The sequence below is a fragment of the Eriocheir sinensis genome, chromosome 14, assembly GCF_024679095.1.
Source record: "Eriocheir sinensis breed Jianghai 21 chromosome 14, ASM2467909v1, whole genome shotgun sequence".
In the NCBI taxonomy this organism is placed as follows: domain Eukaryota; kingdom Metazoa; phylum Arthropoda; class Malacostraca; order Decapoda; family Varunidae; genus Eriocheir; species Eriocheir sinensis.
The window spans coordinates 11,659,780-11,684,110 of NC_066522.1; the positions used below are offsets into that span (position 1 = coordinate 11,659,780).

General features: G+C 41.1%; 1 protein-coding gene across 5 annotated transcripts in view; it reads left to right on the top strand.

Annotated features, from left to right (window-relative positions):
- Positions 1-24,331, top strand: part of LOC126998453 (activated Cdc42 kinase-like) — an 83,721-nt gene that overhangs the window by 45,282 nt on the left and 14,108 nt on the right. For 4 of the 5 annotated variants that reach the window (XM_050860153.1, XM_050860156.1, XM_050860154.1 and 1 more), the window contains 13 exons: positions 7,983-8,210; positions 11,804-11,941; positions 13,010-13,204; positions 15,913-16,062; positions 16,936-17,084; positions 17,286-17,426; positions 18,073-18,232; positions 19,139-19,255; positions 19,785-19,903; positions 20,137-20,270; positions 21,122-21,297; positions 23,533-23,652; positions 23,830-23,982. In XM_050860153.1, the coding sequence (XP_050716110.1) occupies positions 8,118-8,210; positions 11,804-11,941; positions 13,010-13,204; positions 15,913-16,062; positions 16,936-17,084; positions 17,286-17,426; positions 18,073-18,232; positions 19,139-19,255; positions 19,785-19,903; positions 20,137-20,270; positions 21,122-21,297; positions 23,533-23,652; positions 23,830-23,982 (1,845 nt within the window). In that variant the 5' untranslated portion in view covers positions 7,983-8,117. The remainder of the gene's footprint in view (positions 1-7,982; positions 8,211-11,803; positions 11,942-13,009; positions 13,205-15,912; positions 16,063-16,935; positions 17,085-17,285; positions 17,427-18,072; positions 18,233-19,138; positions 19,256-19,784; positions 19,904-20,136; positions 20,271-21,121; positions 21,298-23,532; positions 23,653-23,829; positions 23,983-24,331) is intronic. The other variant, XM_050860157.1, reaches the window with a different exon arrangement.

Sequence of the window (24,331 nt, forward strand, 5' to 3'; positions counted from 1 at the left end):
AATGTATGGATAGCTGAGGCCTGAGTCAGCATAGGCGAACCGTTGAGGCATCAGCATTACAATCATTACATCACACACACACACACACACACACACACACACACACACACACACACACACCTGCAGCAGAGTGGAGGGGCGCGCCCAGTATCTTCTGTATCATGTTTCTCTGCCGCTGCCATTGTTATGGGAAGTGATAGACAAGGATATGGCCTGAACTTAACAATAATACAAGTGAAAGGAAACAAAGAAAATTGGAAGAACAAACCGGAACTAATCTTAAACTTGACTATATTATAAATGTATGAAAACAAAGAATGTGGAGGAGCAAACCGTGAATTAATTAACAATATTCTAACTATAAAACAAAGGAAAAACGAACTTGAACTTAAAATATCAAGAAAACATAGAAAATGGAGAACAAACATGAACTAATCGTGAACTTAACAATATTATAAGTGTCTGGAAAAAAAAAAATGGAAGAATTGAACCTGAACTAATTAACAATATGCTAAGTATAAATACAAAGCAAGACCGAACTTGAACTTAACAATAACATGAAAACAAAGAAAATGGAAGAACGAAACCTGAACTTGATGATTGAAAAGTTTGAAAGCGAAAAAGAAAATGAAGAACAAACCAGAACTTAATATTATAAGTGTCAAATCAAAGAAAATGGAAGAACGGAAGTATATATGTAAGTAAACTACCATATAGGCCGCTCAGTACTGCTCAAAATTAACAATAGGCCTATATAGAAATAATGTACGGAATAATGCCTATGTCTTTTATTTGCTAACTATTCTTTTCATTCCTATTAACTGATGTCTTACTATTCTTACGTCTATTAACTTCTAACTGTTCTTATCCTTTCTATTAACTTGCTATTCTTATGTCTATTTATTTCCAACTATTCTTCTCCTTTTCATTAGCTTATCTTAACTCTTCTTATGTTTTTAAATGCTATATATTCTTACTCTTACCTGCAGAGAGAGAGAGAGAGAGAGAGAGAGAGAGAGAGAGAGAGAGAGAGAGAGAGAGAGAATATATGCATGTCCATCACACTAATCAGCCTGAAGCTACTCCATTAAGCTAAGTGGGAGGCGCAGACTTGAAGGAAAAAATAACAAAAAAGAAAAAAAGGCTAAAAAAATAACAAGAAAGAAAGAAAAAGCTAAAAATACCCCCCCCCCCCTTATTTACCGTGTTAAAAAAGGGCCACGATAAATAAAAGAGGCAAAATAAAGCGCCAAATAGATCGTAGGTAATAAGGGAGTGAGGAAAATTGCTCTCAGATTAAAGTCACCCCTTAAAAAATCCAATTAACCTTTATGGAATGATAGAAAACGTGACGTGCGTGCGTGCCTGTGCCTGCCTGCCTGTGTGTGTGTGTGAGAGAGAGAGAGAGAGAGAGAGAGAGAGAGAGAGAGACACTGAGATTGAGATTATAAGACCCTATTCCACGCTCTCCCTTACTTAAAAACGTCAACTATTACCAACTCAAAAACCATCATCTTCTAAACTACTTCTCACCTTCGTTAACTTTCCCATTTTACTTCACTCCCAATTACTCTTTTCTCGACCTATTTGCCCCACTATTACTAAAGAGAAATAGTGTCAGATCTAACCATTAACCCGTAAGGTAGTTCGTAGAAAGCTCGTAGGAACGGTATCTGCATGCTGATAATTTTGGAACAGATCTGAAGGGAATAGTCGAAGAAGGAAGACTTGTAACTGGGATGGAAGTGCATGAACGAAGGAGGAGGAAGAGAAGAAGGAGGAGGATCATAGAAAGCTTGTAGGAAAATGAGTCTGGCATACTGATGGGGTTGGAACCGATCTAAAAGGAAGAGCCAAAGAAGGGAGAACTTGTAACTGAATGGAAGTGCATGAATGAACGAGGAGGAAGAGAAGAAAGAGGAGGAGAATCATAGAAAGCTCTCAGGAACGGTGTCCGCATACTGACAGTGTTGCAACAGATCTGAAAGGAAGAGCCGAAGAAGGAGGAACTCGCAACTGGGATGGAAGTGCATGAACGAAGGAGGAGAAGAAGAATAGAAAGCTTGTAGGGAATTGGGTCTGGCATACTGATAGTGTTAAAACAGCTCTAAAGGGAATACCCAAAGAAGGAATAAAAATTGTAACCGGGTTGAAATTGCATGACGAAAGAAGCAAAGGAGGAGGAGGAGGATAAAGTTTGGTGTTGAACGTGATGCTGGAGAAGGCGATGACATGTGACTTGATAATGATGTGGTGGCGAAAGGTGGCGTGGCAATGATGATGGTGGTGATGATGTTATATAGTGGTAATGGTGTGGTGGGAGAGAGTATATGATGTCGATGCAGTAACAGTAGTGGCAGTTATGTTTGATTTGATATTCATAAGGAAAGATAACACATGAAAGCCTATGCATATAAACACTCACTAAGGACCATATTCTCAAACATTTCGGAGCTTACACACCCACATAGGACAAGGCTTTCGTAGAGGACACACCCACATAGGACAAGGCTTTCGTAGAGGACACACCCACATAGGACAAGGCTTTCGTAGAGGTTGTTGTGGGTATTTCCATGGGTAGTTTTGTGAGCCTTGTGATAGTTTGGCAAGTTTTTTTTTTATTTATTTATTTATTTATTTATTTTTTTTTTTTTTTACAATAGAGGAAACAGTTCAAGGCAAAAAAAAAGAAACAATAATGAAATAAAAAAGCCCGCTACTCATACTCATACTCATCATGAACGTGAACAAAAACATACAACAACTCTACTAATCATCTTCGTGGCCTTTGAAAATATTTATTGTGAGAGGGGAAAGTGTCTGAAAATAAGGACCTCTACACAATTTTAAAAACACTTATTTCCAAGGTGACAGGAATGCGTATAGAAGCAAGCATCACGTGTCCTTCAAGTTGTAAATGTGGTGTTTTTTTTATTATTTTTATCAAGATTAGAGGAGGGAGCTTAAGTGCAATGGAAAAAAAAAGATACAGAAAAAGTTAGATTAGTGGGAGTGTGAATGTTTGTTAGGCCGTCCTGTTATGGCAAAAGGTCGTGGTGGTGGTGGTGGTGGTCAAGGGTGGTGGTGGTGGTGTAAGTGGTGGTGGTGATAGTGGTGGTGAAAGGCCTCCATTAGTATCGACAAAAGGATGATTGCATTTAATACTTGAGTCTCCTCCTCCTCTCTTGATTCTTCTTCTGCCGCCTTCTTCTTCCTCCTCAGCTATATACTTTTTTTCTTCTCTCCATCTTCCTCCTCCTACTCTTCTTTTTGTTATCCTGCTCCTCCTCTTTTTCGTCTCCTTTTCTTCTTGTTCATCTGCTATTTCTCCCCCTCCTCCTTTTCTTCTTCCTCTTCTTCATTTTCTTCCTCTTCTTCGTCTTCCTTTTTCTCCTCCGCTTCCTCCTCATCTCCTATTTATTTTTTATCTAATATTTTCTTTTTCCTCCTCCTCCTCCTCCTTCTCCTCCTCCTCCTCCTTCTCCTCCCTTCTGTTAGTAGGAAAATGTACGTAATTTTTTCTTTCGAGTCAAGTGGTTAGTAAGACGTGAAGGCATTTCCCTGTGTGTGTGTGTGTGTGTGTGTGTGTGTGTGTGTGTGTGTGTGTTAGTAGTAGTAGTAGTAGTAGTAGACGATGCTGGCGCCAGGAGTCATTGAGAAAACTAGTCGTATAGCTACTGATACCTCCTCCTCCTCCTCCGCCTCCTCCTCCTCCTCCTCCTCCTCCTCTTCCTCTTCTTCCCTCCTCCTCGTCCTCCTCCTCCTCCTCCTCCTCTTCCTCTTCTTCTTCCCTCCTCCTCCTCCTCCTCCTCCTCCTCTTCCCAAAACAGACCACTCTTTCATAGTCCAAGGGGCAGAGGAGAAGGAGGAGTAGGAGGAGGAAGAGGAAGAAGGGACTGGAGGAGGAGGAGGAGGAAGGGCATGGTGACTCAACGTTTAGGGGGGGAGGGGGAGATTAGGGTATGTGTGTATGTGTGTGTGTGTGTGTGTGTGTGTGTGTGTGTGTGTGTGTGTGTGTTGGTCAAGGGAAAACGGACAGAGGCGAAGGAAGAGGTGGAGGAGGAGGAGGAAGAGAAGGAGGGGGAGGAGGAGAAAGGGTAGAAGGAAGAGGAGTGGGAGGAGGAGGAAGAAGCAAGGACTAGAGAAGGAGGGGTAAGGGGAATGGAGAGAGAGAGAGAGAGAGAGAGAGAGAGAGAGAGAGAGAGAGAGAGAGATTGAAGCGATTAAGCTGTTGGTCAAATTGGAGAGTATTATGCCCATTCTCTCTCTCTCTCTCTCTCTCTCTCTCTCTCTCTCTCTCTCTCTCTCTGTAATTATGAAAAGAGATAAACACAACTAAACAAACAAGACACACACACACACACACACACACACACACACACACACACACACACACACACACACACACACACACAGAACATTAATGAAACTATTGTGTGTTGATGATTCCGGAGATAGTACCACAATGACGATAAATTGAGAGAGAGAGAGAGAGAGAGAGAGAGAGAGAGAGAGAGAGAGAGAGAGAGAGAGAGAGAGAGAGAGAGAGAGAGAGAGAGAGAGAGAGAGAGTTTCTGGGCAAGATTTTCCACTTGTAGTAATATCATAAAAAAGTCTGAGTGAATATTGTGACGTTTGTTATATGTTATGATGTGTTGTTACGAAATACAGTAAATGTGCAAGAGAACGAATTGCAAAAAGTAGAGTTAGAGTATGAGTAATAAAAACGAAGAAACCAATAGAATAGAGAATGAGAGAGAGAAAACAAGAGGGGATGACAGACAGACAAAAGGAGACAGGGACAGACAGACAAAGACACAGAGAAAGAATAGAGAATGAGAGAAACAAAATAGAAGGGGATGACAGACAGACAGACAGACAGACAAAGACACAGCGAAAGAATAGAGAATGAGAGAAACAAAATAGAAGGGGATGACAGACAGACAAAAGGAGACAGGGACAGACAGACAGACAGACAGACATAGACACAGAGAAACAATGTAGCTATGTAACCTTTTTGTAGCAGCTTTCCTTGTGTTACTTATTGCATTTTATCATATGTTAATTATTGCAGTTTACTGACTTACTAACTTCATCTTACCGTATATAGTGACTTCCCTTTAAGTGCCCTTCCCCCCACCAAAAAAAAATAAAAAAATAAAAAAATAGAAGACAAAAATGTTGACAAATTCACGTTAGGCTCCTGAAACGCCAAATTGCCCTCTTCAATAAATCCCCTGCTTGCAAAAGTGTGTATAGCTATTTTTTTTTTTTTTTTGAGGTTTGTTCTTCCTAAAACCAGTCGCTCCCCACCTTTCTGTAGCCTACTTGCAACTCTTTCGGCTATATTCTTAAACATTTCGGTTCCCAAGCACACACATTTTTTTAACAAGGATTTCATAGGAGTTCTGAGCATTTCCAGGGGTACTTTTATGACCTTGGGGGTAGTTTGACCCTTCTTCTGTACCATGAACCTTAAAAAAAACACTCTTGAGAACCCGATTAAGCTCATTTTCGGCCTTAGGATATAGTTGATGTTGGAGGCGGCACCGTCTGAGAATACCGCCCAAGGCTTATCTCAAAACACACAAACACCCGCGTAACACCCTTCTGAGAAACACAACTTTGTATTAGGATGAACATGACAAACGTCTGTGTAAAACAACTAAACTCATGCAGCTGATGTACGTATATCCTTTTTGTTGTTGCTGTTGTTGATGTTTATAGCCCCTCCGCTGCGATTGGCACGGATTTCGCCTTCACTGGTTGCCTGGATTACGCTCCCAGGTCTTTCTCTGCCTCTGTGGTGGATAGTGGAGTGTTTCCCATGTGGTATTGGTATGCTGGATTTCCCCTCCCAAGATGCAGGACTTTACATTTTTCTTCATTGAATTGTAGCAGCCACTTTTTGTTCCACTCCTGTAGCTTGGTGATGTCCTCTTGTAGGAAAGCCGCATCCAAGAGGCTAGGCTACTATGAACAGGCTGCAATGAAAAAAAAAAAAAAAAACGAGAAAAAGATAGAGTTGTGGATGTCGACGAGACCAAAGCAAAGGACAAGGAAAAAAAAATAGAGAAAAAAAACAATGACGAATAATGAAAGACAATTGGATATGAGAGGAAGAGAACGAAGAAGAAAAAAAAAAAAAGGAAACGAACAAGGGTAGAGAAAAAGGGAACATTGACTATATATCAAATTTTAAGAGTTCGCGACCCTCCCCCCCCCCCCCCCCTTCCCCCCTCTCCACGACCCGTTCACGATGCTTACTCCGCTCTTTCGTCGTTAGAGAGAGAGAGAGAGAGAGAGAGAGAGAGAGAGAGAGAGAGAGAGAGAGAGAGAGAATTTATTTTGAGGGTCATTCTTTACCGGTCCTGTCATTAACGTCTCTTGTCTCCCTTACGATCATTTATAGTGTTGCCTTACAGCCATTATTAGTACTGATGTTTGTTTAACCTTCCTTACGCTGCTACCGAGAGAGAGAGAATCGGAACGGTCTTTTGTATTATGTGATTTATTTATTTATTTATTTTTTATTTTATTTATTTTTTTTTTTTTAGCGTTTATAAGTGAAATGATTACTTGTGTCTGTCTTGATTCTTTTTCTCTCCAACTCATACGTATGTTCCACTTAATTCCTCCCGTTACTACTCTCATCTCTCTCTCTCTCTCTCTCTCTCTCTCTCTCTCTCTCTCTCTCTCTCTCCACTATCCCACCTCTCCTCATCTCTCTCCACTTCTCCCCCACTCTCATTTCGCTTAATTAACTGCAGTGTATGTAAAGAGGAAACGCTCATTACTACATTGACTTATTTATTTACTTATTTATTTATTTATTTATTTATTTATTTATTTATTTTATTTTATTTATTTATTTATTTATTTTATTTTTTTGGCTGCTGTTGTGTTATCGGAACCACCCAACCAATAGTGCCTGCTGTCGCTTCCTTCCATCACCATTACAGCGGACAATTATATGGTAGCCGGCTCTTAGTAATGAACGCTCGAGTCGCCTGTTATGTAAGCGGCCAGAGTGAAGACGTTAGTGCATACAGCGGTAATATTACTTACGCTCATGTTTGCATAGGTGTGGCTGTGATTTATGAAGAGAGAGAGAGAGAGAGAGAGAGAGAGAGAGAGAGAGAGAGAGAGAGAGAGAGAGATTAAAAACTTACATTCACAAACAGTAATCTACACTTGCAAAAAAGACTAATGACGTGGGCGCAGTCTTACCACCTAACTATACATACATTCCCTATTACATCATTATTTTCATCATTATCTGTTGTTTACTTTCCCGCAGGATCTCAATTTTGTGTGGACGCTTATAGTTGAGAGATTTAAACACCACCTTAACAATTGTCTCACCCTCCTATAAACATTACTTTCCCTATTACATAATTATTTTCATCATTATCTATTGTTTACTTTCCCGCAGTATCTCAATTTTGTGTGGACGTTTATAGTTGAGATTAAATACCACCTAAACAATTGTCTCATTCTCCTATAAACATTACTTTCACTATTACATCATTATTTTCATAATTTTTTGTTGTTGACTTTCCCCCAGCATCTCATAATGTTGGATGGACGTTTCTAGTTGAGAGATTTAAACACCACCTAACCAATTGTCTCACCCTCCTATATACATTACTTTCACTATTACATCGTTATTTTGACTATTTCCAGTGTTTACGTGCCACAAAAATCTCATAATCTGGGGAGGACGCTTATATATAGTTGAGAGAGAGATTAAACACCAACTAACCAATTGTCTCATCCTCCTATATACATTACTTCCACAATTACATCGTTTTTTTTTTTTTTTTTCATTATTTTCAGTGTTTACGTGTCAGCAGGGTCTCATAATGTTGAATGGACGCATAGTGTTGAGAGAAACTATACACCCATATATCCAATCGTCTCTATCTCCTGTATCTCCTGCATCTACCTACACGCTAACGCTTCTCATTCTACCTTTGCAGATCGGCGCGGCCATGGCCAGGTAGCATCGTCACTCCGCGGTGGTAACTCTCCGACGTGTTATCACCCTCCACGGCCCACTCTCCTCCCCTCCCCCTTCCCTTCCCTGCCTCCCCGCCCCCCTGTCCTCTCCAAACATGAACTCCGTGCACCGCGGCCTCAGCCTCTACGAGTTTCTCACGGAGGCTGAGTTACAACACTACTTCAACAACTTCAAGAACAATCTCAAGGTGAGAGAGAGAGAGAGAGAGAGAGAGAGAGAGAGAGAGAGAGAGAGAGAGAGAGAGAGAGAGAGAGAGAGAGAGAGAGAGAGAGAGAGAATTTTATCGTCTTTAGATTTGCTTTTGTTTTGTGTCCGTGTGTGTGTGTGTGTGTGTGTGTGTGTGTGTGTGTGTGTATTTTTCTTGGTGTCGGAATTCACAATACGCATTTTACTCACACAAGCTTCTCTTTAAATTCGTTCCTTGCTATCCCCCGGACGTATGCACCTGAACACACACACACACACACACACACACACACACACACACACACACACATGTTACAACGACCACCTATATCATACACACCTGAACACACACACACACACACACACACACACACACACACACACACACACACACACTCACAAACATGCTAAGCCGTTTGTACGCTATTGGAGAGTCGCCCCCTTATGTCTGCCACTCAAAGCCGAGACTGCAGGCGCCCCATCACGGACTTCGGCGGCGGCGGAGGAGGAGGAGGAGGAGGAGGAGGAGGAGGAGGTGCTCAGAAAGGATAACATAGCATGACACTGATCCCTCAATACAAAAAGTTCTTCACGGCGGCCCAAGGAGAAGTGAATAATGAAGACCTCCCTTAGCATACTGCAGTCAGATGTTATGTAGTCGTGTTCATGTATATTCGTCGTCAGGTATATATCATGTGGTCGTGCTTTAAATGGTGCTTATATGTGAGAAAAAGGTATTGGGAGAGTAGCAAGACACCTCTCCTTCCGAAATTGATCTATCTTCTGTACTCTCTTTCCTCTTTTATTTTACGGAGCAGCGCGTAGTGGACTTTTTTGTTGTTGTTCTTTGTTTTTCGCCCTTGAGCTTCCTTGCTGTAAAAGAAAATAGTGCAATGTGGTTGAGTTAGGTTTGTGTCCCAAGGTTAAGGTCGTTTTTTGTACCCACCCGAGACACAGAAGGGCCTTGGGGATTGGGATGAGCATTGCAAGAAAGAGCAACCTTGTGTGCATGCAGTCGGTTCTGCCTTACCCGATCAAAATAAAGCACGACTCCATTGTTCGTCACCTGGTTGCGTCACAGGGATATCTCTGAACCCTCTCATCATGCACCATCACCCAGCAGCAAGGGATGATAAAGTGTTACATCGTCCATAATATATAGTTGTAAGAAAGTTACCTGAAGAACAGAACAGAAATCAAGCAACCTTTAACCTTTCAAATTCGGCATGTTATTTAAACTATCCAGTTCTTTGTGTGTCTTTCTGTATAGTCAAAACTCGACTTTCCAGCCTCCATCGTGACTCTCAGGTGACTAATTTAGGAGATGGTGAGAAGGGGTTGATAGGTGATATCTTGTTCTGCATTTTGGGCTGAATGTGGCTGTGTCTGTACCAACGATGCCAGATGGTCTTCCTCAGGCTCTTATTTTTGCCGATTTACAACCCTCAAACTGTCTCCTCCACCCCTTCAACTGGTTTTATATAGAGTTATCGTTAAAATGGTTAATTATTGGTGTGTCTCGGCAATAGTTATGGGTCTGAAACCGGCAAAAACGATGATCTGAGTACGAATGGCCCAACGGGGGAGGTGTTGCAAATTTATGGTAGTGTAATGGCAGAATTTTCCCAGAAAGACGATGGTGGCTTCAGTTTTCTTAATTGATATTGAATGGTGGTGTGAAGAAACCGGCTGGGAGTGACGTGTGTGAAGTCGTCAGTTATAGATGAACCAGACACATTCATAGCCACCGTCCCAGTTCCAGTAGCGACACCTGCAGGACCTCGGCGCGCACTCAGTATACGGATACCTCTGTGATCGCAATGCAGCGGGACATGGACGCGCATTCTAGTAAATAACTCTGGGGGGGAAAGGGATCACAGCTCACGGACTCACATGCTATTGCCTGCGTCTTCACCCCAAAGGTCAGGCAAGATAAACTGTTTGCCTTTCCCAGAAGTATAGCCTTCCTTGTGATGCCGTTTTGGGGTCCACTGCAGCAGCACAACCCTTTTCTCTCCTCGGTGTTGATAAATTTTACGCTCATCACTGTAACCATGGACGTGTGTAGCGTGGCATCGGGTGTGGCTGGCCGGCGTAGAAGAGATGATGTATGCTTGATTGAAAAATAGGATACCATTAGGAAGCAAATAAGAAAATGAGCCCTGCAGTGTCAAAATGGTGTGGAAAAGATTGGTGTATATAAACTCATGAGACAAAGAGAGGAGCGCACACACACACACACACACACACACACACACACACACACCAGAGGGTTCACATTACAAACCAAGAGATGTTTAATACAGGGATTCTAGTCTTTATGATAATTCCTGGAGTATCAAAACACTTCTCATCTCTACTTCCCTTTATAAAATAGTAATTAGTTGACTTTTTTTATTAAGCTTTTTTCCCTTCAGCTGCTTTCTTTCCTGTCAACAAACCAACACATCCACAAAACATACCACCATTGATTTGGAGGATCATTTGTTCTGTTCGCTACACAAGGATTTTTTTTTTTTTTTTTTTTTTTTTTTTTTTTACAGCAAAGGAGACAGTTCAAGGGCGTAAAAAAAATTATGAAAAAAAAACAACCCCGCTACTTACTGCTCCTGAATAGAGTACAGAGCAGTGGCCAAAAAGAGAGGTCAATTTCGGGACCACCTGTACGAAGAATGTATATGCGCAAGCTGTATAATGTTAAATATGTATAGGTACACTTCATCTTCCTGTGGTGGGCGTTCCTTTCCTTGTGATGTAGAAAACGGTAACCGCTACATTTTTTTTAAACGTCGTTAGTCTTCATCAACAATAATGTGGCTGATTTTTTCTTATTTTTTACACGTTTTTCGAAGTGTGGTTATATAGTTTGTTTTGTTGATTTTTTTTTTATATATATATCACATTTTACGATTACGTTTCTAATATGTCGACTCAACTCTGGAAAACCAACAGTTCTATCAAACTCCGTCCAAGAAATTGAATTAAAAGCCAAACTTGTCGGTAAAGATTGATATTAATTCGCCGACAGTTCGTTTCCTGCTTAACCAACTGCTCTTCTGTGGTCATATAATTATCCATTCTACTAACCCTCACACCTCCCGAAAATCAATAGGAAATCAATTGGAGAGTGTAGAGATCAAAACAACCGTGAAAAAACAGTAAAATGTGCGCGACGAGATATCAGTGCGTAAAACCACTAACCAAAACTACTCATGGGACGTTTAAAAAATCTCATACACTCGTGCCTTCATCCTGAACGCCTTCTTTCCCTCAGGTGCAAAATGTGGGTCAAATCAAGTCAAGTCAGATCTAGCTATCATAAAAGTGAAATTAGAAAGACAAACTAACCGCATAACTTAATAAACACTCGTACGGCCATTAAAAACCTGCTCCCACACTCATGCCTTCATCCTGGACGCTGGCATTCCCTGAGGTGCAAAATAAGGGTCAGATTTTGGTAACTCCGTCCCTTAAATGGAATTAGAAAGCAAAACTAGCAACGTAACTGTTAATAATTACACATACGACGTTTAAAATATCTGCTCATAGCCTCATACACTCATGCCTTCATCCTGGACGTCTTAATTCCCTCAGGTGCAAAATGTGGGTCAGATCAAGTTCGTGGCCGACGAGGACCTGCAGGCGCTGGGCATGTCCCGCCCGGAGATTCGGCGCCTCAAGAAGTACTTCCACAAATACTGCCCCCAGACCTACCTCTCCAAGTTCAAGAAGGTGAGAATGAATGGGTTACGTGTTTTGCCTGCAGCTTGACTTTCCCTACACTGACGAAATATGACCCAAAGAAATCCATCCATCTCCTCTAGAACATAAGGATTAGTGTTTTATTAATTTTCCTACGTTCTCAGTTCAAGAAAGTGAGAATTAGTCAGTGTTTCGTCTGTAGCTTGACTTTCCTCGCATATACGAAGTATGACTCAAAGAAATCCAGCTCTGTCGTCTGCTTTGAATATGGATTTTGTCACATTCTCGTTAAAACATGGAGATTAGTGCTTTATTCATTTTCATGCCAGGCCATTTATTTATTTATTATTATTATTATTATTATTATTATTATTATTATTATTATTATTATTATTATTATTTTACAACAAAGGAGACGGCTCAATGGCAACAAAAAGTGTAGAAAAAAAGCCCGCTACTCACCGCTCGCATACCACGCCGAGTATGTAATAACTTTAGCTAGACTTCATAAATATAAGGATGAGCATGGGAGTTTTATACGTATAGTAGGCTAATGCAAATAGCCATGAAACGCTTGCACCCTCAGCATACGCTACAGGATAGTTGCCTACACATCAGTCATACAAGAACTTAAAACTATAATACCTGCTCAATGTCAAGAGTTTTCACTACTGGAAAGGAGGAACTGTGGGGTAAAGAGACAAACAAACAAAAGAAATAGTGATGCTCTCCAGAAACGGTTAATTAACAGATTTAATCAAAACGCATCGAAACTTCCCAGAAAAAAGTAGTTTCGTCCTTAAGTTCCAACGTTGCCAGATTGTCGTACTCAGCCGCTTATATTTCCCGACTTCCTACCCCAAAACTGTCTTCTGGGCTCCAATAACGAAACTCATTTATAATTATCGTTAAAAGAGTTAGAGCCTGATGTTTCTTGGCAATAGATAGGCGTCAGAAACCTGTAAATACTATGCTCTGAGTACGATAATCTGGCAACGGTGGAACTTAATAATGGAGGATCTGTTCACCGAAAATCTACCATAGTTCCCGGAGCCATGTATAACCTCCCCCTTCCCCTTCCCCTTCTACGCCTCCCAGATCCTGCTGACAAGGCGCGAGGGGCAGGATGAAGGCGAGGTGGTGGTGCCCGACGAGACAGGGGAGCGGCCCAGTGTTCGAGTCCCCAGCAAGCACATTATCCCCGCGGACGCCATCGTTATCAACAAGGAGCTCGGCGTTGGGGAATTCGGGGTGGTTCAGCAGGGAGTGTGGACCAACGAGGAGGGCGAGAGGGTGAGTACTATTTCTTCATTCCTTCTAGGGGCCAGTTTCACGGTTCCCCCTGATGGGTTAGTAAGCTCCCAAATCAATACCAGAGCCTTCGAAATTTCCTTGTATAGTGTCTGGTGTTTATATTTAAGTTCACAAATTTGATGAAACTATACGGGAAAAGTCTTGTGTATTTAGTGTGGCTTCGAAGACCTCACCATTTTGGATTGTATGGGATTCTATAGTTTGGTTCGGGCTGTTACGAAGACACTGTGTTGGACTGTGAAATCGGCTCTATCTGTATACGCAACAGACACTAACAAACCCTTAACTAATAACCAATCAACATTCCCACCATCGTCTGTTTATTACGATTATTTCTCAACCTTTCAAGTCTAAGAACACTGACGATTCAAAGGTCGGTATTATAAGATACTCGCTTCTCACATCATCTATTTCTAAAGGTCAAAGAGGGGGTCAGTCGGGTTCTAATGAGTGTTTTTTCAGGTTCATGGTACAGAAGAAGGGTCAAACTACCACCAGGGTCATAAAAGTACTCCTGGAAATGCCCACAACTCCCACGAAAGCCTTGTCAAATAGGTGTTCTTGGGCGATGAATTGTCTTATAATATGACCATAAACCAAGTCGTTGAGGGGACAGGAAAATAAAAAAAAAAGAGAGAAAGAGAAAAGAATCACTGGCTAGGTTGGTATTTTCACGCTTCCACCTCTCACATCAAATATTTACAAAGGCCGAAAAGGAGATCAATCTGGTTCTCATGTGTGGTTTTCTATGTTCATGATACAGAAAAAGGGTCAAACCACGTTAACCACCAGAAGCGTCATGAAACTACCTCTGGAAATGCCCAAAACTCCTACGAAAGCCTTGTCAAATGTGTGTAGCCTACTTGGGCGCCGAAATGTTTAAGAATACTGTTATAGGAATCTAAAAAAATAAATACTGTGTGTCCTAAGAGTTTCCACACCCAGAAAAGAATAGCCAACTTTCGACTCTTACCGTTTGCCGTTTACCGTTGATGAGGTTTCAGGCCTTCTCGAATCCTTGGCTGAAGCAGAATGTCAGATAGATGAATTGACAGTACATTCACAAAAGAGGAAAGAAACGTAGGAATCTGAAAAAACTAAATATGTAGTGTGTGTGTTTGTCTCCTCCCATAAGTTCCCACACCCAGAGAAGAATATCCAACTTGTGACTCTTCTATTAAAACCTTCTCGAATCATTGGCTGAATCAGGATGTCAGATAGATAAATAGACAGTATACATTCAGGAAGGCGGAAGGAGATAGGGGCTGGCTGGCATCCTGTGTCCTCTGCGTGATGTGGAGTGAAAAGGAAGGGGCAAAGGAAGTCCAGCTGTCATCCCCTACACCACCTACTTCCTTTGAGAGTGGGATGGGTGCGAGTTGGTGAAGAGTGACAACACCCTCCGCTCCTCCTCCTCCGCCTCCGCCTCCTCATGCACTCCATACCAATAAAGGAAACTGTGTGACTTTGGTCGGTATTCTTAGACTCCTCCGACTCTCACATCAATTATTTCTACAGGCCAAAAAAGAAATTAAATTCGTTCTCATGAGTATTTTTTTCACGTTCATAGTTAAAAAGCCTTGCCAAACTCCCACTAGCGTCAGAAAGCTACCCATGGAAAGGCCCAAATGTGTGTTCTTGGGCAACGAAATGTTTAATAATATGCCCCTTGCTTCTCTTCCCACTGCATGTCATATGGAGCCAGAATTTAAGTGACAGGAAGGATTTTTGCTCTCACCCTTAATAATTCACCTTTCAGCTTTCCTCTCAAGAGATTCCCTTGGCTTAAGCACAGAGGGCATGGTGATTGGTGAGGAGACAGGGGGACTTTGCTTTTCTTTCTGCTACCTTGTCAAATGGAGCCAGAATTTAAGTGACATATAGGATTTTTGCTCTCACGCTTAATAATGCACCTTTTCAGCTTTTCTTAAAAGATTCCTTTGGCCTAAGCACAGAGGACATGGTGATTGGTGAGGAGACAAGGGGACTTTGCTTTTCTTTCTGCTACCTTATCATATGGAGCCAGAATTTATGTGAAAGGAAGGATTTTTTGCTCTCACCCTCAATAATTCAACTTTTCAGCTTTCCTTTTAAGAGATTCCTTTGGCCTAAGCACAGAGGACATGGTGATTGGTGAGGAGACAGGGGGACTTCGCTTCTTCTTTTCCTACTACATAGTCAAATGGAGCCAGAATTTAAGTGGAAGGAAGGATTTTTGCTCTCACCCTCAATAATTCAATTTTTCAGCTTTTCTTAAGAGATTCCTTTGGTCTAAGCACAGAGGACATGGTGATTGGTGAGGAGACAGGGGGATTATGTATGCCTCTTTTCCCTGTTCAATGTCACAGGTCCAATAGAGTCATTACTTAAGAGACAGGAAGTGGGATTTTTTCTCTAACTCGAACTTTTCATTTAAGTTTTCCTGAATATTAACCTCAAGCATGAGCAATGAGGACATGGTAACTGATGAGAAGATTGAGTGACTCCCTTTTTCTCTTCATAATCACAAATGTAGTCTGTGTTTGAGGGATAGGAAGGGGATATTTGGTCTCACATTTAATTCTCCTCCTCAATTTTCCCTAAGAATATCCTTTTGCATAAACAGAAGGGGATGGTAATTAATAAGTGATGAGAAAATAGTCATAATCCATGTGACTTGACTGTGTGTTTTACCTCCACGACCCCAGATCCAGGTGGCGATCAAGTGCCTGAGTAAGGACCGCATGCAGACCCAGCCCATGGAGTTCCTGAAGGAGGCGTCCATCATGCATAACATCAACTCGGAGCACATCGTCCGCCTTTACGGGGTGGTACTGGACACCAATGCTCTTATGCTGGTGAGCTCTCTATCTGTCTGTCTCTCTCACTCTCTCTCCAAGCGAAGTGGCTTTTATTCTCCAAACCTGTGTCATTTATGCAGTACATGTGACCCTCTTTTAAAATTCACTCTCACAGCAGCACAGTGAATATATGGTGACTTACTGTGTTTGCCTCATTGTGTCTCTTAGGGTGTAGTTTTTACATCATCAGTGAAGATTTGAAATATTGTTAAGGATTCTCACAAAACTTATTGTATTTTATTCCTCCCTGTTTCTTGAAGGGAACCCTTAGCCCTTGTATTGGTATATTATTATCCTCCTTGTATCATAGAGATGTAGATTTATTTTTCAGTTAATATTTACTGCTTCATTTTCCGTGATTGGTTCATGGAGTGTATACACATGATGTTACATTGTGTTGCTTTCCATTTTCTGAATTGTTGTTTCATCCTTTGATTCTGCATAATATTTGTGTATTATTTTACTCATTTTATTGTTGCTTATTTTATTGGTATGGAAGTGTTTTGCAGGTGGCAGACTGATTAACTGTGTATTTTTTATTTGAATGACTCATTTCTTCCCTACTAAGTTTTTCTGTTGTTCACTTATCCATTTCTATTTATTTATGGTATTCTGTTATATTCTATCACCTAAGGATGCTGGGTTTAACTGCTGCTATTACTTTTCATGAATTTTCACATAATTTTGTTTTTGTTTTAAGTAATATTGTACTATTATAAAAAAAAATCCAGCAAACTTTTTCATACATCTTAATACGTATGTACATATATGAAAACTGCACTAACTCTAATGGAGATTAATATCTTCTGATTATTATCATAAAACCTTGTGTACCACCCTGAAGCGAGTGTGTGCTTGTGTGTGTTTCAGGTGACGGAGCTGGCGCCGCTACGGTCCCTCCTAGAGTGCATCAAAGAGCCGTCCCTTCGCGTGAGCTTCCCTGTGGTGTCCCTGTGCCATTTCTCCATCCAGATCTGTGATGGTATGTCCTACCTTGAGGAGAAGAGACTCATTCACAGGTAAGAAGAGGAGGAAGGCAGAGGAAAGGAGGCGAGGTTCACTCATATGATTAAAATATGTGGATGCGTGATTACTGAGCATGCACCATTTATTAAAGTCATTAAGAAATACTCTTACCAGTGTGCCCTGCTGTTGTGTAATGAAGTTTATGAAGGTGAAATTTGTACACTAACAGAATGTGATTGTTTTCAATTCAACAGAGATCTGGCCGCACGAAACATCCTGGTGTTTTCCAAGAACAAGATCAAGATATCAGACTTTGGTCTGTCAAGAGCATTAGGAGTGGGCAAGGATTACTACCAGACCAACTTTAATGTCAACCTCAAGCTCCCAATAGCATGGTTAGTACTCATCTCAGAGCATCTCCTGTGCTTGCTTTTGAACTTTTAGTAAAGCAGTGAAAAGTTAGTGAAGGCATTGGTTTCTCCTTCACTGTATGTTTGCATATTTTTTTCCTCCTTATATACTTGTGTTTACCTTGTGAATTACAGGGAATGAGCTACTTTCATGGGCTACCATCTCGGTGTCTCAGTTGGTCAAACATTGCTTTAATTTAATTTTATGTTTTGGACTGGACAATCCCCCTGTCTAGGCCATTCCAAAGGTCAGTATATCTGTGTGGAAAACTGCATTTCTTTGTGTCCTTCAAGCGTCTTCAGTTTCTTTCCATTTCATGTCAGTTTGTGCATGACTAATGAAATCATCAAAATGTAACTCAGTAGATACAACTGCAGTTACTACAACTACAATTCATCACCCTTTAGAAACAATTTCACTGTTTCTTCCCTACTCATTTTTTTACTCTTTTAGCTTTGACAACTTCCCTGTCCTGTGAACTTTACAATTTATCATTTGCCTCCTTCCCTTTGCACATCACCACATCGGTGCCTCTGTACCTTGTTTTCTCCACACTTTAACCCTTGTACGTTTCCTCTCCCTTGCCCCTCTTCAGCTCACCCCAATGTTACACTCCTCTTTCCCCAACAGGTGTGCCCCTGAGTGCATCAACTACCTGCGCTTCACCTCTGCCTCAGACGTGTGGGCCTTTGGAGTGACTCTTTGGGAGATGTTCAGTTATGGGTTCCAGCCGTGGGCAGCACTCACCGGGCAGCAAATACTGGAAGCCATTGATGAGCCAAACTTTCAGGTGGGACATGAGGATGGATGGAAGTGAAGGGAGCAAGAAGAGTTTATAAGTATTGTGAGAGCATGAGGGAAGCTGGAGGTGAAGTTGGAGTTATTCAGGAGCCACTGCTACTCTCTCTACTGCAACTCGCTGTGGTCGCAGTATAGGGCTGCCTCCATGAACCCTCTTAGAGTCTGTCATAACAACATCCTCAAGCAGCTTCTGGGGCTTTCTAGATGGACTAGCTCATCCCTGGCCTTCACCGGGCATGGGATGAACTGTCTGGCTGTGCTGTGTTGCCACGCCGCACACAGTATGAGGAGTAGAGTGGAACAATCTGGGAACTCCATCATCACCTCTGTCAGACAGAGCTCGGCCTATGTATATGGATCTATATGGCGGGAGTGGCTGGGCCTTCTGTTCATGTAGATTGTGCATAAGCGTGCCGTGCACACGCATATCTAATTATAAGGTGTCAATTATTTAAGCATTATGTATCTCGTTCAATCTTGTCCGTTTTCTTGTCCTGTTTTTTATATATGCCGCTGGGTGAAAACTATTATTATTATTATTATTATTATTATTATTATTATTATTATTATTATTATTATTATTATTATTATTATTAATATTCATACCATCACTGGTACATATAATGTTTGTGCTTCCCCAGCTAGGTTCTGCTAGGGAAAGGTTAGAATGTAAAGATTGAATGAGGATCATTCACAGTTATTTCAGTACCTTTTCATCTTTTCATCAAGGAGAAATTTAGCTTTACTAAGGAGTGGTAGTATTTATGTGTCCCTTAAGGTTTTTACAAGGAAAAAGCAGCAAATCCAGCATAGTCAGGAAAGGGGAAATACACATGTGATTCTTGAATGATAAAGAATGATTGATAGTATTCAAACTCTCTGTGCCTTGCTACAGAGACTGGAGCAGCCAGAGGCCTGTCCACGGGAGTACTACAACATCATGCTCAAGTGCTGGCAGCACGACGCACTAAAAAGGCCCAAGTTTGATGACCTCATGAACATCCTGCCAGAGGTGTGTATTTATATGGAATTATGGCAGTTACAGAGCAAACTAAGCATTTTTCAGTTGAGTATTTCCATTATTTTCTGTGTGTGTGCGAGTGTGCATGTGTACACACAAAATTATGTGTTTGATATCTCTGTAACTACAGCTTATAAATGAACTTGCAAAACATATTATTTGTAAGCTCTTGAGGCAGCGACCTTGCAAAAATATAGTGCTCCCCATACTAGATCTTATACAATCCTGCAAAGCTTATAATTTGAAAGCCTTAAACCATTCCAACTTTTTATGACAACAAATTCCCAGATTTTTCCCTGAATTCTCTCCATAATGTAATTAGAAGGAATGTAGACAGGAGAGTACAAGAATTATGTGAAAAAATACTTCTCATTTAGGAACTATTAGGCAGTTTTCACAGCTTTGTTTTCATGATCTGTATACTTAGAAAGACAGACAAATAATATCCATGCCTCTGAATATTCTTTGTTTGAATAGATAGGTAGAAAACAACCGTAACTTTGCCTCTCATCTTCCTCAGTGCAAGCCAGAGCAGGTGCAGGTTGTGAGGGAGAACGAGGACCCTCCCTCTACACCTGGTGGAAAGAGGGACCGCCTACAGTACAAAGTTGGGGATGTCATCACTGTACTGGACAAGAGGTGAGGCAGGGCAGGGGAGGTGGTACTTGGAGGAGGTTTGATATAAGTAAAAGGGCAGTGTTCAGAGGGAAGGGAAGGGAAACTATGAAGAAAGAAACAATATCTTCATACAAGTGGAAGAAAATAGGATTAAACTAGGCTGTGCAGCATTCACCCATGTGTAGAATAGACATTGTAAGGGATAAAGGTGGAGATGGGTGTTCATCAACCACTCCTGTTTGTCTTACCCCCAGGCCAGTGCCAGACAACCCTGCTGTGTGGAAGGGCGTCCTCAATTCAGGCAAGACAGGTCACTTCAGCCCCGCCAATACTGTCACGTACCTGGGCACCAACATTCCTTCCAACAAGTCCAACTTCCAGAGAGGAGGTGAGGGTTGTAATAAAGGGTGCAACAGACCCCAAACAATATTACCTTGAAAGTTATTTTGTAACATATTTTCAGTTGAAGCCAGTTCATATCAAAGATATCCTTTTGTAATATATACATACAGTAGGATCTCCCCAGGAACTTTAAAACTGATATTTTACAATAATGGCAAGTTAGGATATATACCAAGTTTTTACAATGAGGTTTGATTCTTTTGAATAACATATTTCACTGAAAGAAAACACTGACCATGAATTTGTGTGTAGCTGCATTCACAGCCATCGTAGCTTGCTCCTCACAGCACGCTGCATCCTGTCTGCCACTCAGTTGAGCAGAGACTGCCTTGTGGTTGGGTGACATGCTGTTTTATGATATTTTTGCCACTATAACCAGTGTTCGTATGGATTGGTTCACCTGGCTAGTGTGCTGTTGTGTTATATTTTTGTCTCTATAAACTACGGTTGTAAGGTTTGACAAGTTTTGGTCACCCAAGCACTAACTCACAAACCTCTGAAGAATCATTACACCAAACATATCATTTTAACATGATTTTTATTTCACTTGCAATGATTTGATAACTTCTTATTATTCTTATTATTCAAATGGAAAACAAGGTGAAAGTCTCGGGGTGGCAGCACCAATGAATCATTTATACATGTATCTTAATGTCATGCAAATAATTTCTTTGTTAATAACCCGGTTTTTCAGGCATCAGTTAGATGTTATTGGCGAGATCCCTCCATAATTACTTTTAAACTGCCCAAGTATGCCTCTACAAAAGAACTGTGAACAAAGATCTTACATGTTGAAGTTTTCCTCTTCTTATTGTTTTAATTTCTTCTCTCAATCAGATGGGAAAAACCCTTACTCCTCGAGGCGGCGTCTCCGGCCTGAAATGATCTCCGGGCCGCAGGGAGACTTCAAGCACACTGGCCACGTGGGTCTTGATGGGGCCTACTTTGGCGATGTCTCCTTCCTCGGAGATAAGGTCCAGGATGGCAGATTTGTTCAAAAAAAGCTTGATAAGGTCATAGTGTGTTTTGTTTTTGTCTAGGCTAGTGCTCTGCCACACAGGGATTTGGTGCTAAGTACAAAGTTCTTATTTGTTGGCCCTTCAGCAGTGCTTGCAGCTTCTAACCTCAGGAAGGCAGGATTGCAGTCATTCTGTCAGCAAAGCATTGTTGGGATGTTTACGTTCTTTCATGCTTTAGCCATACATACTCTGTCCAGCGTGTTAAGCTGTAACAAAGCCTTAGTTGTCATTGTTCATATGAAGATATATGAAAGCAACTCAGGGCAGGAATGTTGAAAGAACTGACAGTTTCTTCAACATGGATTGAGATGCATCATTAATTTCAAATGGTGATGGGCAGTTTTTCTTCATGTCCATACTTATTATAAAAATTTTACCAACCAAGCTGACACAAGCATGAATGCAATGCCTGTGAATGAGGTCATAATACACAACCCTTGGGGCATGCAGAATTCCTCCCAGTATACTTATGACTGATGCTTGGTAACATAGGCTTACAGCAACTTTGTTAAATACTTTGTTGTGCTAAAGGAAACTGTACTAATCTTACAATTTCATTGCCTGAGGAGATATCTAGTACTCAAACTAACAGCTTAGGGAACTGCCTTCAGTGTAAAGGTGCAGATCATTACCAAGTGACACCTAACTGATGTTGCCCCTTAACTTCTCTCTTATCTTTGAATCTGTGGAACAGCATTCCCTTGCATCTTTCTTATCTTAGGTTGTGGGTAGTGTTATTGAACTAAAATGAGGAGAAACTGTTCTCCCACATCTGTGTTACCTTTGAATCTGTTCAGGGTGTTGCTGATTACCCTGGAATATGATCCCAAGAGTGTTCAGGTCATTAGTTACTAATTCAGAGGACTTTAATTTTTTGTGTGAAGATAGTAAGAACCTCATTACTAGTATGTAAAGTGCAAAAACAACCTCTTGGGCTCCTAACTGGCCATAGAAATTCAATCCTTTTCGTGCTTATTCTTTAAAAAGGTAATAGTTTCAGAGTCAGAGAGTGAATCTGTCCAGTATATTTAAACGTGAGAATGTGAGAAAGAATGGTTAGCTGTGTAGAAGGAGGGTGAGAGATGTGTGAATGGTGTGCTTACCAGGAATGTGGGTGTTTGTGGGAGTGTAAGCTCATTTTATTGGCCAGTCTTTCCCCGATAGAGTTTTGGATCCATGCCCTGCTTAGCATAGAAATATTACCTCCCTTTTACAACACCTAAGTATTCATCACCTGACCTGAAATGGATGAACGGCTGCATTGGCCTGGCCTCAGTATAGAAGTAGTTGGCAATGCTAACCACATGAAACCCCAGCCAGATGGAAAATGCAAATTAAGATCAATTTAGTTATCAGACCTGGCTGTGAGATTTCTTTTCTCGGCATGCACCTTCTCATGTATGCAGTACACTGGGGCTTTCATGTTATTAACCCTTTGTATATGTTCTAACTCTTAGGCATGAGAATACAGTTTAGACTTGTGAAGGTCAAGTTCTAAAATTCAAAGATTTAGTAGGCAGGTGTCCATGAGATGTGTGATGCCTGCAAAGACATTCATTTAAAGAGAGTTGAGGAAAGTTCAGGTTAAAATTTTAGGGGGTACCCATTTAGGCAGCTTATAATAGCTTAGAGGTTATGAAGGCTTTTTAAGAAAAGGGAGGATTTTATTAAAGGGAAGCAAGAATATTTCAGATATAAAAAACAAAAAAGCAAGGAATAGCTAATACAGTAATATTGGATTTATAAGAAGGGTATAGTTATAGTTATAAATGTGTATATTGAGATATAACATAGTATTAAGAAATTAAAAACACAACTTCAGTCAAATGTTGAAAACATAAAGATAATAAGACACAGCAGGCAGGATAAGGTGCAGCAGAGCTGAGTTGATGGAGAGCACGTGGATTGGGAAAATGGGATGGGGAGAGCAGTGGTAATGCATTCAGGAGTAGTGGAATAGTGGAAACATAATATTACTTGTGTGTAGAGGTGGTCCAGGCATGTGAAATGTTGAAAGCGAAGGTTGGTGTGGATTTATGTACATCTACCTAAGCCAGCCCTCAAGGGGAGTTTTGATAGGGGATGGAGAGATAAATGCACTGCTGGTGGGAAATGATGATTCACAGCATGTCAAAAGGAAGAACCAGTTGTCATGCCCTCAGGAGAACAATAACTATTTGCACTCACATAATCACTTCTCCTTAACACAATTCTGTCTTACCTCTACAGTACCATCAACTGCCAAAGCAGATTGTGACACCATACAAACCCTCTGATGACCATGACCAGTCCACCTCCCTGACCCGTGCAAGCTCTGATGTGTCTGACAGAGCTCCTCTCCTGAAAAAGGTGGGTTACTTGACTTCCTTAAAGGAAAGTTCATAAAGTTGGTGCAGCAATAGTTGGAATACAGAGGGAAAATTGGAATAAGTGAATCAATTTGTCTGCAGCCTTACATGACTAGCATATGTCATTGGCTGTAGAAGTTTGTTTTTTGTTGAATTGTTTTGCACTTCACAATTCAAGGTTGGGGACAAGGGAAAGTCAGGCCCAGCAGCAGAGCACAACTGGTCAGACACAGCAAGTGAAGATCAGCAAGACAGCCCTGGACGCTCTCGCCAAGCTGACCACGAATACCACGAGATATCTGATGAAGAGGATGAACCTCTCCCCAGAGCAGTAAGTCAAAGAGTCTTGTCCTTGCTTCCTGAGTTAACTCAAGTGTTTTCACAGAGGATACAGTAGAGCTGTAAATTTTGGTTTTATCTACAGCAAGTCCTGGCAGATTGTAGTCTGAGCCTTAATATGTCTTCATTGTGCAGGCAGCGTACATTGTCAGAATATATTTTATAGGAAGACACAGACTAATGTAGTAGTAGTTCAGTGCCTTATGATTAGAGCCCAGTGGTGGCTTATAGCCCTTGTATGCCTTTCAGAAAGTTTGTAGGTCATAGGAATAGTTTTGGTGGGTTTGTCATTTTATCCGTTTGAGTTTCTTCATGTTACATTGTACTAGTAAAAAAAAAGG